The sequence below is a fragment of the Pinus tabuliformis genome, chromosome 1_1 (genome assembly GCF_031772625.1).
Source record: "Pinus tabuliformis cultivar Carrire ecotype Pingquan chromosome 1_1, CPIR1, whole genome shotgun sequence".
NCBI classification, from domain to species: Eukaryota; Viridiplantae; Streptophyta; class Pinopsida; order Pinales; family Pinaceae; genus Pinus; species Pinus tabuliformis.
Genome location: NC_142297.1, coordinates 583,582,366 through 583,600,609, shown reverse-complemented (window position 1 = coordinate 583,600,609; position 18,244 = coordinate 583,582,366). Strand labels below are relative to the sequence as shown.

At 39.2% G+C, this 18,244-nt stretch overlaps 1 protein-coding gene across 4 annotated transcripts in view; it reads left to right on the top strand.

Moving 5' to 3' along the window:
- LOC149214593 (phytyl ester synthase 1, chloroplastic-like) overlaps nt 1-18,244 on the top strand; it is a 536,108-nt gene that overhangs the window by 55,228 nt on the left and 462,636 nt on the right. For all 4 annotated transcript variants that reach the window (XM_089392337.1, XM_089392339.1, XM_089392336.1 and 1 more), the window contains exons 2-3: nt 13,518-13,569; nt 13,715-13,770. In XM_089392337.1, the coding sequence (XP_089248463.1) occupies nt 13,518-13,569; nt 13,715-13,770 (108 nt within the window). The remainder of the gene's footprint in view (nt 1-13,517; nt 13,570-13,714; nt 13,771-18,244) is intronic.

Here is an 18,244-nt window from a genome sequence, read left to right as displayed (position 1 = left end):
GAACAGTTGCATTGTCTCAATATGTGAGAGTATCTTGATCCCAACTATATATATATATATATATGTAACCATGTCATATCTAGATCATGCTCAAACATCTTTCTAAGGCTCTTCTGTATCCTACCTCACAGCTAGCCATGCTAGCAGCATCATGATCAACCTCGGTCATGCTATGGACTTCTCATCCAAGATATCATGGCAGATCTCATACTAAAGCAACATCCAAATGTGCTTATCAACAATAATCTCAAATATCAGCAATACATCTATGTAGACACATACCATAGGAGAAATATCTCATTCTCAAAATATAATACCTCATGCAGATATTTCAAATCATGCTCGTGGCAACTCTATGTGAGTGAAGTAGCTCAATCATGAATTTATTTAGTTTCTATGCACATCATATATATACAGATGGTTTTTCAAAAATGAAATCAATAATACTTCAATCAACTATCAGATGCCATGCCGAGTTCAACAACATCTTTAAACTTCAATTTAGAGTATCAAGGATTTACAAAAAACATTTTCCAATAGCTTTGCAATATGGAATTTCTTTCCCAAATTTCAGAAATCAATTCATCATGCCATGATACACCATTTCGAGCTTTAGAAGCCATGCCTCCTTTAACCATTGTCTAATTTGTTTTACATGTTCTTCCATATCTTGAATTAATTCTTGCCCCACTATCACTTGGCCCTCTAACATGTCCCAACATAATGGTGTTCTGCAAGGTTTTTCGTATAATGTTTCAAATGGAGGCATTCCGATCGAACTGTGGTGACTATTATTGTATGCAAATTCAACCAAGGAAATACTTTTCCCAATGTGTTTGTTGATCGATAATGTACATCCTTAGCATATATTTTAGTACTTGGTTCACCCTTTCTGTGTTTCCATCAGTCTCAGGATGATAAGTTGTACTTAAATTTAGTTGAGTTCCTAAAGCTGTCTGCATACAAGTCCAGAACTTTGAAGTGAATTGTGAATCCCTATTTGATATGATTTTCTTAGGAACTCCATGAAATCTAATGATTTCATTTATAAATACTTGAGCTATGTCAACAACTTCATAAGTATCTTTTATGGGAATAAAATGGGTGCTTTATTTAAATAAAGTAATTTATTAACTTTTAAATAAAGTGATTTATTTAACTCATAAATAAAGTTATTTAATTAAAATATAAATTAAGTAAATTTAATTCAAATCCATTGTATTTATCCATTTCTATTAATGCATTATATATATATATATATATATGATTCCATTATATATATATATAATGGAATCATGGAATTATATATATATATATAATGGAATCATTCCATTATATATATATATATATATATATATATATATATAATTCCATGATTCCATTATATATATATATATAATGGTGGTATACCTATCAAGTACCCCACTTGATATATTCATTATATTCTAGTGAGTTAGGAATTTGCTTCAATAATCAATTCATTACCTTAAACCTAGACATTTTCCAATGTTAGCCAGTATGTGTACTAGTGAAGTACATGTGATGCATGCATATGTAGCTACTATATGCATGTCTCGTATGCATGCTAATATTTCTACGTTCCCTATAACTTGAGGTGGATCATTACAACCATCCTAACCTTCCAGATATAATAGTTTGATGCACCCTCTAATATGTTCTGATCTCCGAGTCCTGCTAAAGCCATCATTGAAAAAAACATCGACCTAGGATGGAAATCTCCCTCTTCCACCTGCTCGGCTTCTAGCACTGCTACTCACACTGCTCCCTAGAGAGAGAAAATCTGCCTGCTACTACTATCTACTACAACTGGAAATTTTGGACTTTTGTGTGTGCAATTTCTCTTCCTCTTCTGCTTGAATTTGCTCAACAATTTTGTTGTGCGGCTCTTCGAAATTACTTTTTGGCTCTACCTCTGCCTATTGGAGCTCTCCTTTGAGAAATTCGAACTTTTTTTTCCACTTTGCAACTAGGAATAAAACTTCTACTCTGCTACTCGCACTGCCTGGCTAGGCTCTACACAGACCCTAGAGAAATTGTGCTACTGCTTTCTCTGAACAACGAATTTCTCCCTCTTCACTTCTAAGTTATCGATTTGATCAAAATCGCTCTAATACCATGTGAAAATTCCTTGAAATTTAGAAACTGGAAATTATTCTTCTAACTGGTTAATTATTAAACAATTTATTTGCTATGACAAACAATGAATAATCCACACTGCAATTCTTCACAAATAAAAATTACGTTGCGGAAATAAAATATGCAGAACTGAAAATATTAGAGCAACCACACACAAATTGACACTGTTATTTTGGACAGTTGTCCCTGGAAAAAACCAATGTGGTAAAAACGGTGCAACAAATGAGGGTTTTATTATTATGCAACAACAAGAATTCTGAGTACAATAAAATGGATGCCAAACAGACAATCCTCTCTGAGAGAAATACTACAAAATTATTGAGGGAATTTTACCCCCCTCCATAAGAAATCCTGGCCCCAACTAGCCATAGAAAACTGGTTCAACAATCCCTACGTCAACCTTCTGCACAGACCCTACGAGGGCCAAACTTGCACTCCTCCGAAACTGCTTCTGAATTAGTTATTCTCCTTGTAGGTGCTGCTGGAAGTCATTGGCTAGGTCCTTTGGAAATCTTCTCGGCTTCCGACACCTAAAACCTCCTCCTACTCAACCACATCGAACTGCTTCTTTGAGTCTTCTGTGTAGCCTCTGCGCAACCTCCCGGAGATGAAACTTGGCCTCCTCTCCTGATTCTTATGACACTGGAAACTCCTTCGAAAATATGCTACTCTGCCCCTTTTCCACTTGCTACTCGACCACTGGCTCGATATCATTGCTGAATCACTTTCTATTGGAAAAACTGAATTGCCTTTATCACTGAGAATCTGCAATTGGGTGTGATCTCCATCTACCCCATCAACCTCCTCTTATAATCTCTCGTTGGGGAACCAACAACCATGATTAAATCTTTATCAATGACTTAAATCATCTCTGAGTTGATCCATGTGAATTTCTAGAGAATTCTCACCTTTCTCAATTAGTTCCTATTAATTAATCGACTTTCCTAAGCTAGATTTAGGAAATAATTAATTATTGACTAATTAATTTAATTGAGTTGTTTCTAGGTGGAATTCCATAAACAATTTCTAGGTTTTGAAGAACTCATGTGTTTTAGCCTCTCCACAAAGTTTGAGACTAAAACACCATCCGATGCTACAAAAACTACGAGGGTTATCTGTCATGTCCCCATTTTTATTTTCCTGTATAGCATAGCCAGGATGGATTTCCAGGGTAGGTGATGGCTAGGCCACAGGAGCAGGATTACATCATCAGGGGTATCGAAGAGGTTTTTGGTAGTTTTTATGGGATTTGATGGCATTCGCTTGGCATATTCCATCATTCACACAATTTTCCTGTAGTTCCGTTACATTTTGACAATTCAAAATTATTGTTGGGCCTGACTTAATTAATTACGTGTGAGGCAGCATTCCAAGAGGACCATTTGATGGAATGCCTTAGTGTAATAGCTCGTTAGAACTGGAACGAAAATATCTACAGGACGAGATGTTGAGAAGTGACTTCCAGTGGTCAGAGAGAGTATGGTTGGTGATTTACCATTTTACCAGATTAAAAATGACTTTAATTAGTCATTTAATTCAAAAGGGGAAAAATAATTAATTGGAGGAAAAAGGCAAAAGTTGACTTAAGTGAAATAAAATAAAATTAAAAGTCACATAAGATAAAGTCAAGGGAGGAGCTTTTAGAATAATAATAAAATAATAAAATAAGATGTTTTCGGAGGCTTGGAGATCTATCTATGGAGTCTTTAAAGGAGGAGAAGGATATGATTTGGGACATCTTTGAGTTGAGTATTTTCTTGTAGATAGGTTTTTAGATCCGAGAGTTCCCAACTTCAGCGGTAGCCCCGGGACGAAAACTCTCGGGTGATTCAATGAGAGTGGATGAGTACCCATCTCTCCCCTTGGTGAATTCATCTAGAATTCACAGGAGAGCGTAGCAGTTGTAGTCCCATTTTGGAGGGCTGGTGCAACGTTGGAGCAAATTCTTGAGGCCAACTTTTTCATCTCAACTATATTGGTTGTATTTGCATGTAAATCGCAGTTTATTATAATAAAAGTTGAGATTATTTTTGTTGTCATATTCTATTTGTCCCATTTTACATGGCAATGTTTTATTAAATGAATAAAATTTTATGAAGTAATTTTTGTTGAGTTAAATTCCAAGAATTTGCCAAATATTTTAGTTTGGGAAATTATAGTATCACAAGTTTCATTGATTCTTGCACTCCGGAAGTGGTTTGATTTTTGAGTCAAGATCATGAAGGATTGAGTAGTATTACACTTTTTTGTGAAACAACATATAGTCTATTTATGTGTTGACAACTCATCTAAACCTCTAGAAACTAATAGGTCAAAAACTTAGTTGATGCTCCTTTATGCTTAGATTCAACTGTAAGATGATCTCTCAAGACAAAATCAATGTTGAAAATTTTGGCTTGCCAAGTGATTCCGTTAGGCTAGGGGGTAAGAGTTCAATTTGGGTTCAACAAAAACTCGACAGCAGGCAATTTTTTTTTTTGGTCAAGTAAGAGTAAAGCCTTCTATTAACCACAAGAAATATTACATATTTTACATGTCTTTACAAGTGTAAAGACCAACAAGGGCTAACCTGATGAAGATTAACCATCTACACAACCCGAAACCTTATACCTAAATCTTACATCTAAACCTCTGCCCATTATCCAACCCGATGGCCATTCAATAAGACCCCCAGTGATCCAATGGTCGTTAAAGAAATCGCTTTGGAGATATGTGTGACCTTTACTAGTTTTATGGAGCTGACAGGGTAAATAAACTATCAATGTATAAAACTTCGGGTCCGTTCTTGGACTTAACCTCCTCCCATGTTGAAACCCGATATCCTTTCGATCCAGATCCCGTAAGATCCGACGGTCATGAACACTATCGCCTCGGAAACATGCGCCCCTTTTACCCGGTTCACGGATCCGATAAGGATTATGAGCCATTGGTTTATAAATGTTCGGGTCCGGTCTGAGACTTAACCTTTGATTACTTTTAGAACCCGATATCCATACGATTAGGCCCCTGTTGATCTGACGGTCCTCTGAGATATCAGATCAGAAACTTGCATGATCTTTACCCTCTTTACGGACCCAATGAAGATTATGAACCGCTGATCTAAAAATCTTCGGGTCCGCTTGAATAGTTAACCTTCGATCACTTTCCCACCCGATAGCCATTCGATGACGAAGGCTATCAAGATTTGTGGTCGACGACCTTCTAAGAAGCCTGCTGTTTACCAAGTGCCCCTCCCCTGTAGAAAGCTCTGTTTTAAGCATTTTTGAGGGATCAACGGTTAAGAATGACTTTCGCTTCCGCTTACTCCTGCTTCCACTAGTCTTCCTTCTTGTTCATTCCTAATAGTCTGGAAGTACTCCATGTCTTTGGCCACTTGTCTTTGACAATCCTCACGCAATTTCCCCGAGGGTGTCGAATCCCAAGCATACCTGCTGTAACTTTCTTTGCAAAACACTCCTTTATTCACCAAGCGATCAACTAGCATATTGGTTTTTCTTCGCACATGAATGAAGCTGGCTGTTCTCAGGGTTTGTAGGTGGGAATGAATGCACTGAAAGACCTGCAAAAGCCACCAATGTTTTGAAACTTTTCCAGGTGCTTTTCCATTACATATCTTCTTGGCCGCATTAATAACCAATTCAGAGTCTGCTTCAATGATGGCATTATGTAAATTTGACTCGATTAGTATTTCCAGGCACTACTCTAAGGCCATGAGCTCCGCCATGTTATTAGTGGCAGTCCCCAAATGACTGTGAAAGATATCCTTAATGCACCCCTGCTCATCTCTGATGACCCCTCCAAAACCAACCATCCTTGGGTTACCTTTAGAGGCTCCATCTATATTGAATTTCAAGAAACCATGAGGAGGAGGTTGCCAAAAGTCTTTACCAGCATTTATCTGGCTCACACCCTTGTTTATGCTCTGGGGAACTAGCGAATGGAGACCCAACTGCAGCAGTATACGAGCGTCCTGGGGCAGAGTAGGGTCCTCAGGAGGTCTCCCTAAAAGGGCTCCAACAGTGTCTTTGAGCTGTCTTAATATTTGTGCAATAATGTTCTGGGTTGAGCTAGTTTTATTCTTGAAAATCCTGCCATTGTGTTCTTTCCAGACATCCCAGATTAAGAAGCCTGGAACCAGAGTCCAAGCTTTGTTGATGATTTCATTGCCTGAGAAGTCTTTTCTCTAATTCTTCAAAGTGTTGGTAATACTGAGTCTGTCCTTGTCAGTTTGCCTGAAGACTGAGGCCACCCAATCCCACAAGGTAGAGGTGAATGGGCAGAGGTTGAGTAAGTGTTCCATCGTCTCCTCTTGTGAACCACATAGATGGAATTTGGATGGGCCAACAAAACCCCTTTTCAAAAGATTTTCCCAAGTTAGAATTTTCTTTTGTTGAACCAACCACATAAACAACTTTATTTTCATCCAATGCTGGTGTTGCCAAAGGTCCTTCCATACCTTATCAGGGTTTTGATAATCAAACCCTAGGGCTATTCGTTTAGCTTCTTTGAGGTTAAAGTTACCTTTTGTGTTTCTTCCCCATCTCAGTTGTTTAGACGACGATGATACCAAAATCTTTCTCTGTTCGAAGTCTAGAGCAAGAGAGCCCGCTTGAGCTTTCAAAGGGCTCTCTTCACTATAGCCCAGATCCTTCCATATTCTCCATTTACCATTATTCCTTACCTGATCCCAGAAGTCACTTACCATGCATAAACCTTTGTTGTCAGTGTCATTCTTGAGAGTGGTTAGTTCTTCCCTAAACAAGTTTGGTTCATGCTGCCAGCGGTCCTCCCAGAATCTTGCTAGGTTCCCAGCTCGGATCTCCTAGAAGCTATGCTGCTAGACAATGGCTCTGTTTTCCCAAGCAAGATTCCAAATGTGGGAGCCCTTGATAAGCCCAGACATTTGGATATGATCCCTCTCCTGCCAATTATTTGCATATTTCTGTTTCCAAAGCTTGGCCAAGGGGTTGCCGATTCTTTAAGCCACCTCCACCAAAGTTTTGCACCCGAAACTCTGCTAAGGGTTTCAGGGTCGTGAAACCCCAAACCACCATGGGCCTTAGGTTTGTAGACCTTGTCCCAAGCTACCAAAGCCCATTTCTTTTTCTCTTCCCCTTTGCCCCAAAGAAAATCTCTTTGAATATTCCTGATCTGTTGCATAACTCCTGTAGGAGCAGGAAGAGCTGACATCATGAAAATGGGTATGGTTTGCATGACAGCCTTTGTAAGCACAAGGCGCCCTACCAAATTCAAAGATCTTCATGTCCATTTCCTGATCCTATCCTGAAGTTTGTTAATTATCGGCTCCCACACTCCCCTGCTTAGAGGTTTGTCCGTAAGAGGCATTCCAAGGTACTTAGAAGGTAACTGATCCCTTTGAAACCCTAGAATTCTGGTGAGGTTTCTCTGAATAGCAATGTCAGTGTTAAAAAAGAAAACTTTTGATTTGTCAAGGCTTACCTCTGTACCAGCGGCCATAGCAAAGTCATTCAAGATTTGTTTAAAAGCTTTGGCTTCCTTGACCGTGGGAATGCCCTGCAGCATAGTGTCATCCACAAATTGTTGGTGAGTTGAAGCAGCTCCATCTATGGTAAGTTTCAGTCCCTGGATTCTTCCTTCAGCACTTGCACTTTTTATCGCTCTGCCTAGCCCTTCCATCATGAGCACAAAGAGGAAGGGGGAGAGCGGATCTCCTTGTCTGAGACCCCTAGAAGGCATAAAGGTTATTGAGGGTGAGCCATTAAGCAGGATTGAAAAACTAGTCGTGGATACAAGGGCCATAACCCATCTAATCCAGTTGTGGTTGAAACCATAAGCTCTCAGCACTGCCCTGATGTAAGACCAACTTAGTTTGTCATAAGCTTTCGCTAGGTCAAGTTGTATGATCATACCAACTTGCTTATTGCTCTTAAGAGAGTGTACCACCTCATGAGCTTGTATGATGTTATTGAGAATCTGTCTTCCTTCCACATAATCAGTTTGCTCCTCTGAGACAAGAGTTGGAAGAAGGGGCTTGAGTCTGTCAGCGATCACTTTGGAAATAATTTTGTACTCCACATTACATAAAGCTATGGGTCTGAATCTATCTGGTGTCATAGCTTTTTCCTTCTTTGGAATCAAAGCTATGAAAGAGGCATTGAGAGCCTTCAAAACCGTTCTGGATCTTCTGGAGTCTTCCACTACATCAAGGATGTCTTGTTTGACTTTTTTCCAGAATTCTTTGAAGAAGTCCACATTGAATCTATTCGGGCTAGGAGCTTTCCTATTTTGCATCTCATTGAGAACTTCACTGACCTCATCTTCAGACATTGGCCTATTAAGATTGTGATTGTCTTCCCTTGTTACAAGCTTGGGAATGTACTTTGTGAAATTGTTAATGAACCGTGACCTGTCTAAGAGAGGCTCCTTTGCAATGCTAAGGAAGTGTTGTACTAGGACAGATTCCATTTCTTTGTGGGAGATGAGCTCTTTCCCTTGAAAATCTCTGATTTTTGAAATTATGTTATGTGACCTATGATCCAAAGTTGATTTATGAAAAAACTTTGTGTTTCTTTCCCCTTCTCTAATCCACTGCACTCTCGATTTCTGTCTCCAGAATATCTCCTCTTGCATGCACCTATCTTCCCATTCCTTTTGAAGAGAATCAGCTTGAGTTTTCCTTTCCTTGATAAAACCATCTGTGATTATGATCTGATTAATCCCCTAGAGTTTCTATTCAACTTCTCTTTTAGCTTTAAAAATATTACCAAACTCTTTTTTGTTCCAATCTTTGAGTCTGGATTTGATGTGTTTAAGTCTTTGTTGCAGCATGAACATTTTAGTGCCTTGAATGGGCAAATCTTCCATCCACCATTTGTTAATATTGTTGGTGAAGTCAGGGTGAGAGAGCTAGACATTTTCAAACCTAAAAGGTCTGTTCCTCGGTGTACCCATAAAAGTGGCTTCAAGCTGGACAGGCCAATGGTCTGAGCCTCCAAAGGGAAGGATTAGAGCTAACATGTCAAGGCCTGTGAGAAGGAGGTCCTCTGAGATTATGAATCTATCTAGTTTAGAGGCAACTTGAGAAGCCCCTCCTCTCTTGTTGTTCTAGGTGAAAGTGCCATTTATTGTTTCAGCATCCACTAGTCTCATTTTATTTATGAAGTTCTGGAAGGCAATGGAGTCTCTGCCTAGTGTTCTGGTGCCACCTTTTTTCTCTGTAAGAGATTTGATCATATTGAAATCCCCTGCCAGAATCCAGGGCATATCAGGATATCTCTCTCTCAGCTCCTCAAGGGAGGTGAGAAGCTTGAGTTTGTCTTCTAGTTTTTGAGGACCATAGACATTTGTAATCATGTAAGTCTCCCTATCACCCAAAGGTTGAATCACCAGCGATAGATAGTTCCTGGATGCTTCCGCATCTAGGATTCCAAGTTTCTGGGGATCCCAAAGCGTAAGAATCCCTCCTGCCGAGTTATCTGCCTTAACCTCTAGATACTCATACTTGCTTAACCATTTGCTATGTATTTCTCTGATCTTGTCCATCGAACACTTAGTTTCCTGAATAAAAACCATATTTGGTTTTTCTTCTTTTATTCTACTGCTAAGATTTCTTTGTTTCCTTTTACTTCCTAGGCCCCTAATGTTCCAGGTTGTAAGCTTCATTAAGAAAGGTTTGTAAAGGAGTAACTGGTGAGATCTCTCATCTTACCTGAGTTAATCATGAGTTTTCCACATTTGGTTAGCAACTCATTCTGTCTTTTTCTTCCTCTTTTCCTACTCGGATTCTTGGAAGAGTGCCCCGGTGTTTCCTCCATTGTTTTCATCCCTCTATTCTCCTGGCTGTCATGGTTTCTTTTGACTCCAAAACCCTTCGATTGGGATCTCCAAAGGAAGAGTTGTTGAACCCTGTCAAACTCCTCCTTTGGCAGGGAGTCAACCCCTTTGGCAATACCTTGCTCCGGAAACTTTTCTAGATCTAAGTTCTCCCTATCAAGAATATCCTACAGTTCATGGTCCTCTGTTCCCGCCTCACTTGGGGTCATCTCATGGTCCCTACTGAGCTCCACAATGCTCGGTAGATCATCCTTTTCCTGGTTGTTCTCTGGTATATTCTCCATGCGAGCATCTCTTTCCCTCTCATTGGTATTAGTCTCCGATTCCTGGTTTGCTCCGTTGTTTCCAACTTCTTCTTCTAAGATTTTGAAACTATTGTGGCTCGGTTGCCCGTCCTCGTTGATTTTCTTTTGGTACCGCTTTCCTCCTTTCCCTTTACCCCCCACCTTAGTGAAACCCTCGGGATCTTTGCTTGTGGTGGTTTTTGTGTTGCTCTCCAGTTTGTTTGATGGGCAGTCTCTATATAGGTGCCCGTGTTCATGGCACTTACGACACCTAAATGGGACATGTTCATAGTCCACCGCTTGCACCCATTCTTCATCATACACTTCTAAAATGATCTCGTCTGGAAGTGCCCCAGATAAGTCCATTTCCACACAAATCCGGGCGAATGAAGTGTATTTACCTCTTAGAGTCGCATATGATATCTTTATAAAATGCCCTAGTTTGTTGCCAATAGCCTTTAAAGACTCCGGCAACCAATAATCTAAAGGAAGGGAGTATAGTCTTATCCATACCGGTACTGAAGTGAACGTTTCTTGTTTTGGGACAAAATTCATCACCCATGGTTGCATGTAAAGGCCTGCAGCAGCGTAAAAATAGGGTCCTCCCTCGAACACTCTGTCTTTATCTTCTAAGCTCGTGAACACCACCGTAAAGAAGCCCTTGGATCCAAGGTGAAGGTTTATTTCCCCCCTTTGGTTTCCAGTGGTTCCTTATCCATGCATGTAAGGGTTTCTCCGTTGGCCAAATCCCCATAAATTTTCATATAACCACGTGTTCCACCATGTGAACTCTGTGCACCTGTAGCGCTGGGTCACTTAAAACGACCTAGGGAATAATGGTCGATTTGGGTTTACAAACCCCTGTCACACTCATAGGTGCAACTTTTTGACTGCTATCCTCTTTCGTCTTCTCCCTGCTATCTTTCTCATGATTTTCTTTCTATCCGTGAGGTTTGATATTTCCTGTGTTAATATTCTCAGTTATCACCTCTGTTGGTTTCTTGAAGAAATGCAGATCAGTTCCCTTGCTTCTATTCGCGACTATTTGATTGTAGGAGGGAGCAGAACTCCCTCCTCCAAGACCCAGTTCCCTTGCTTCTATTCGCGACTATTTGATTGTAGGAGGGAGCAGAACTCCCTCCTCCAAGACCCGCCATGGTTACCAGCGACCAAACCCTAACTCAAACCCTAGTTCAGATTGTAGAGCCACCAGTCGCACCCCCCCCCCCCCTCAACAGCAAACAATCTTTAAAAAAGGAGTTTTCTTTTCTTTTGGCATTTATATTTAGTATGTATGATTTTTTTGTATGGATTGGGTCATTATATTAGCTGTCATCTATCTTGATGCTTTCAGAGTGGAAAATTTGGATAAATTAGCTCACTACTTTAATTTTAGCGACAAGTCCTAGTTTGGAGAATTGGGGTTTGAAACCTTCTCAGTCTATTTTGAGACATTAAATGAAGTTTTTGGGGGTCCAAAAACTGTGCCAAACTGCTAGGTGATGTTCTACACTCAGAGATCTTTCCAAAGGTGCAAGAAATATGCCAATTAGAGTTCGTATGCAAAAGTTATGCCTCTCGGAAGTTGAACTTCTGATTTGATCACCATAGTTCGAGAGGATGCCACATCAGTCCCCATACTCATGCAAAAGGGGCTAGCTATGTATGAGCTATGAAGAAGACTTTAGGAGGGTCAAATTTGTAACTTTAGTTGATAGTTGGTGGAGTCAAACCTGACCCCTAGTTGGCTATCGAGTTATGTTAAAACTAGGCCACTAGGAGGAGAAGGGGTTCCATTCTTTGTTGTTATATCTTGTTCCACATTAAAACAAAGTAACTAGGAGTGTGAGTGAGAGAGCTTAACAAAGGGGATTAGTGTTCAGTAGTAGTCTAATAGGCCATAGGTATCAGGGAACTCCATAGAGAGTGCCCTCTCCTTTGTCCTTGCATTATTTCCATAATAGAAAAGAGAGCAGAGCAACCTCACCTTCTAGCTGGGTTTTCTCTCTTAAGTGTTTACCAAAGAAAATCCTTGTGTTCATCATTGATGGTCTGTGATTGTATTTGTTTCTCTCTATGTTCTTCATTTTATCTATTTCACAAATAAGTAGAAAATCAATACTTAACAAATTTGGAATCTTTAAGGAATTTAACCTTCATAATATAAATTTCAGTTTAATTTATCAGCTCTGATGTGATGAACTGTCCAATAGAATATCCATGGCAGTTTACAAATCTGTTTTTCATCCACCCCGAAGTATGAGTTGTTGTGCACCAAGTAACCCATGCTTTGCATGTCGATCAGACTCACTGTCAGTGAGTTTCACTTTCTGACAGAGTCAAATCTTGGCAGCAGGGCTGAACTGAGTTTGACAGGGTAATAATAGTAAGTGACAATTTTTCCCAGATATGGTAAAAACAACTATTATTATTTGGACAAATCATACTTTTTAATCAAGAACCTATTCAGAAACTATATTTTGAGGCTTGAACTTATACATCTGCTGAGAATGGCTCAAGGGTATCCTTCCCCACAATGATATATTAGGAAAAGAACCAAAAATAAAACATTCTGCAATAATATTTACACCTACTTCACTGGAATGCAATGAATGCTTGTACTTTCGTCTTTAGAAGTTATTTTTTTTGCTTGGACAGACTTGTGGCCATAAAAGAGAAAGAAAGGACCAATTATTTTAAACAACTTTTGCAGACACTATTCACCGTTGGAGATTCATTAAAAGATTACAATGTTGTGTTGAATCTTTTAAGCAAAGGGTCTTGTGGGCTTAAATAACATCCTTACCAGTTCTCAATATTTTCCCAACGCAGGGGAAGGGATCATTCTTCCCCATCTTTAATAAATATTGATGGACAGTCCTTGTATGAAAATTTGATAAATATTGTTTTTGGAAGTTTCTTTGAGAAACATGCCCAAAGATTTGAGGTTGCACCGTTGCATCACATAACACAGATTCCCTTCTGCTGAGGTGGTGGGTCTCAAGGGTATCTATTCCACCAAAATTGGTTGGGAATTGCAACCGATCTCATCCCTTTCTAACATGTGATTCAGTGGCATACCATAAAAAGAATGGAACCCTTGTGGATGGCTTAATAGTCCATCATCCTCACTAGTGAGCGAAGCTGTTATTGACAAAATTTTATAATTGAATACTTAACAACTATAAGTTTGTAAATTAGGATTAAATCCTTTAAAGATCTGTTTGCAGCATATTTCTCAAATCTTATGTAAATATGCAGGCATAGATGGAACCGGTTTGGGAATGGCATCGCATCATCAGTCTCTTGGAGAGTAAGTTTCTCTCAAGTGTAATATCCCCAGCATCTAATGAATATCTGAATGAAATCTGATAATAGCGTTCTTTTTAAGTATAATTAATGTCAGTCTGAGTTTTTCTTTTTTAAAGTACCGTTATCTTCTTTTTTTTTGTATGCAGATTGTTTGAGGTTCTATGCCTGCATATTCCATCAATGGATCGCACATCCTTTGAAGGTATAAGCCCTCTATACATTTTTTATCTACTAAATACAAATGTTGTTGAGCATATATGTCATTTGAAGTGGGGGCTGGATATGTGAGAGGAAGGAAATTAGGTTTATGGAATCGCAACGGGGGGCAAGAAGCACGATGGGAAATAGAAGCAGAAGAGAATTCAGAAAGTCATTTCTCTTTTCTGGAAAAATGCATCTTGTATTTACATTACTGGACAAAGAGATACAAATGATATTTTTTGATGGGAGGTGGGAGTTCTATTAAAAATCTAGACCTGGTCAATTTACTTGATAAGATCCTTTCCTCAGCATCTAAAACTTAAGAATCTAGGCTCAATCATTATATTCATTCATTTCCACACATTATTTTGATTGTCCATTAGCATTGAGCATCTATATCTCAGATTTTATGTTTGGTTGTACAAGAATTATGTGCTACCATTCAAGTCATGAATTGATTGCCAAAGAACTTCTGGTAAAACACTAACTCAACATAACAATTAAAAAGGAAATTGTAAGTATCACTTATAAATAAAATGTGTATGAATTACATGATGGAAGAATCTCATGTACAGAATGATATAGTTATGTGAAATCACTTCTTTCCTAAATAATTCTATGGAATATCTGGGGTCTTTACAGATCATTGTCTTAGAAATTACATCTAAAGCATTGCCGTTGCTGTCTTTTCCCTGTGCATTGTAGTGGAAAGGTGAGAAAAACTTTTTCAAATGATTGTTGCATGCACAAAAACAAGTCCAACCAATTCCTTTTATTAAATTTATAAAGGGATAGATGCAGCAATTTTCTCACAGTTCTTTTCCATGGATCTGCTTACAAGGGACAGGGATACTTATTCTGGCATTTTTTACAGTAGGGTGGAAGCAAGCTAATGGTTCTAACTTTGAGAAAAAATTGTATAGTTTTGGCTCAAAATGAATGCTATGTCCCTCAAATGCACGGGTTTGGGTTGTCCCTCAAATGGATGGTTTTGGCCTTAATTATAAACTAACTGGCATTCTAGTTGATTAATTTGACCCTTGATAAATTTGATCCATAATGATTTAATTAGTCTGTCATACTCATCTATTTAAAGGCCTCAAGATAATTCATTTGGGCTTCAAATGCACCGTTTTGGCTCCAAATGCATGGATTGAACTTGAAATGCCATATTTTGGTTCTAGATGTGTGGGTTTGGCCTCAAATGCAGTATTTTGGTTTCAGGAAGAGCATTTTGGTCCAAAATTCATGGATGTGGTCCTAAATTATGAGTTCATTCTTAAATACTTGTTTTAGTCCGTCATCCCATTGATTTGATCCTGAATGCATGATTTAGGCTCTAGTTTCATTCGTTTTGTTGAATAAACAAATTTTACGTCAAAGACATGGTTTGTACCTCAAACACACATATTAGGCTCCAAATGCATGGATTTAATGCCAAATATAAGGCTTTAAGCCCTAAATTCGATGGATTAGATCCCAAACTATTAAGCTGCAAGTGAAGAGATTTGTCCTAGATGCATGATTTTATCCCCAGACCCTTGATCTAGGCACTATCTACTAGGATTTTTATCAGTCAATACCTTAGAATAAATCCCATGGATTTGGCTCTCAACATATGAATTTGTAACTACGTATGTAGTTTGGGCTCCAAATAGATAATTTACAACTAAGTATATGGATTAGGTCACCAGCATATTAAGTTTTGCCTTAAACTCATGCTTTGTGTCCTAACTCCATGGATTAAGGTCCAGATGCATGGTTTTGACAATATATGCATATTTATGCCTTGAAAATGCATGCTCTTGTTCTCAAATGCATATTTTATGCCCCAAGGGAACGGATTTTGTCCCAAAGTCATGGATTTGGCCCAAACACATGGAATCTACTTTAAATCAATAGTTGGGGCCTTGAATCCATTCTCTAGTATCCAAATGTTAAGTCCAGATTAAAATATTGGACAACAAAGAATAAGAGAGAAACTGATCATAGAGGACAAAAGAGAACGACTATTTGGATAGCCTGTGGTCTCTGTCCAACCTAAGGTTGTGACAACCCTACAATGTGCATGCAATGAGAAGAGTATAGAAGTTCACAGCTGCAGGGACATTAGAAACAACCATGATATAAAGAAAAATAACATATTTTTCTATGAGGAATAGTACGGCTTGTAGGCTTCTCTACACTCATGCCTATTACCCACCAAAAGTGGGTAACCCCATAGGAGAATTTTTTTTGATAGCCAGCCAACCATCAGCCCTACATTGCTTAGTATATGATGATATACCATATTCCTCCGCCATTTGCACCAGTCAGACACCTCTCCCCATCCGGCATTCCTCTTGAAAGAAGGTGGGTCACCATTTGGCACGTACTTTAACCATTTTGCGATCATATGCTTTTACTTAATGTTTTGTGCATTCTGACATGGATTAAGGGGTGATCTGGATGATCGATCGATCTTGATTGTAAACTTGTTCTCTCACCTTACTAGGGGGGTTAGTTTTTCACCCTAGTCTAATGGGACCTCCTTCAAGGCCTTAGGGTCCTAGGAGGGGCATTACTTAGGAAACTTGGATTGAAGTCGCCCTTCCATACTTGCCACTTTTCACCATTCCTCTAATTTCATGTCCATCCTTCAGGATTATTGTCATTGATTCATTGGGATTGGCACCCTCATATCCTCATCCATGAGTTTGGGCCAAAAAATTTACCCAGGATGTTGATGCAGCTACAAGAAAAAAACATAAGAAGACCAACATGAAAGAAAAGAAAAGTTAAAATATGAAAGATGGCAGGGACATTAATTAGTGTGTGGGAAAAAGCCTAGCATGAGCTCTACCATCTCCCCTCCCCCAACCCCATTAGCCATCACCCAGCTCCTGAGCACTAGATGCTCCATCACATAATAGAGGAACCCTTTCATGTTCCAACCCTGATGAGAAAGAAGATGACTCATCATTAAAGGGTAAATAAATTCTATATCATTAAAAGCAAGCTTGGACATTTGAGGCATTCTCCCTATCAAAGCATTATCAAAACTTAAAACGAAGTAAAAGGCACACTCAAGGGGTGGAAAAGGAGGCTGAGAAAAGGGGTGACTCATGCCTCAACCACTGCTCCCTCCATACATATATACACTCAGGATGATGGACCTCCATTAGCTAGTCCCATGACCATGGCACCTTGCCATGAAGCATTTCCCCTCTGTTGTCGTTGTTGCCTCGAAATATTGTAGGTCTTGTGAGATTCCTTGCAAGACAAAGGCAAAACTAAGACACAACAATGAGGTGGATGCCACTATCACCTTAGTAATCCACCTCCTAATCTTTAGTGGAATTTACCACATGGGAGGGTTCCCAATATAGGTCACCTAAAGGATATTCTAGGTTTAAGGTTCAAAGGCAACACTTCATTAGGCTTACTCAAGATACTCAAACTAAGGACAAGGCTCAATTTTAGGAGATAAGTAATAACATACCTACAAAGAAGCCTATAAAGATGGACTTGTAGCTTGGGGTTTTCAATGCATGACTCAAAAGTAGCACTAGGCATACAAGGAGAGAGAAAAGGTTTGCTTTAATGATATCATTGTTAGTTTTTGTAGCATCATATGTGTTATAGCCTTGAAAATTTGTGGAGAGGCTAGAATACAGGAGATCTCCAAGACCCAAAAATCGTTTTTGGTAATTCCGCCTAGAAATGGCTTAATTAGATTATTAGCCAGTCTTTAAATATTTCCCAAGTCTAAACTTAGGGAATATGGTTGATTAATCAGAATTAATTAAGTCAAGGTGTGAATGTTCTAGAAACCCACACGGATCGACTTCAAGTTAATCCTGGCCATCGATTAAGATTTAATCTTGGCCGCTGGAGTCCCAATAGAGGATTATAAGAAGTCGATGGGCACTTGTAGAAGACACTTGAGAGGATTGATTTCTGAGCAGATTGATTTCTAGAGTAATAGCAGTGAGTTGCTAGAGATCGAAGTAGTGAGTGAGGGGCAAGGATAGTGATCTGGAGGAAAGATTTTCCAGATCAAGAGAGGCAACATCAAGAGGGCCAAGTTATCCCAGAGAGGTAGCGCTGAGGGATTACGCAGTTGCTTCAGCCAGACAGTTTGATTTGGGGGAAGGAAATATCGTTCTCAATTCCAGAGGCTGGGAAGAAGTCCCAGAGGGCCGAAGAGGCGATTTACTCAGCATCCAAAGGCAGAATGACTTCATCAGAGCCTAGTGCAAAGCAAGCCGTCCATCCAGCTACACATAGCAGCACAAAGGCTAACACAGAGCTCCAGGAGGTCTAGTTTTGGTAGAGAAAATCGAGCCAGAGATTGCTTATGGGAGATGTGTAATTCCCTTCAGTATTTTGCCCAATTTTTCTTGCTGTTTGGATTGCCAGTTAGGCATCCATAGATGTACTCAGATTTGACTGTTGTATAATAAAATAAAACCCTCACTGCTGCACCAGTTTTC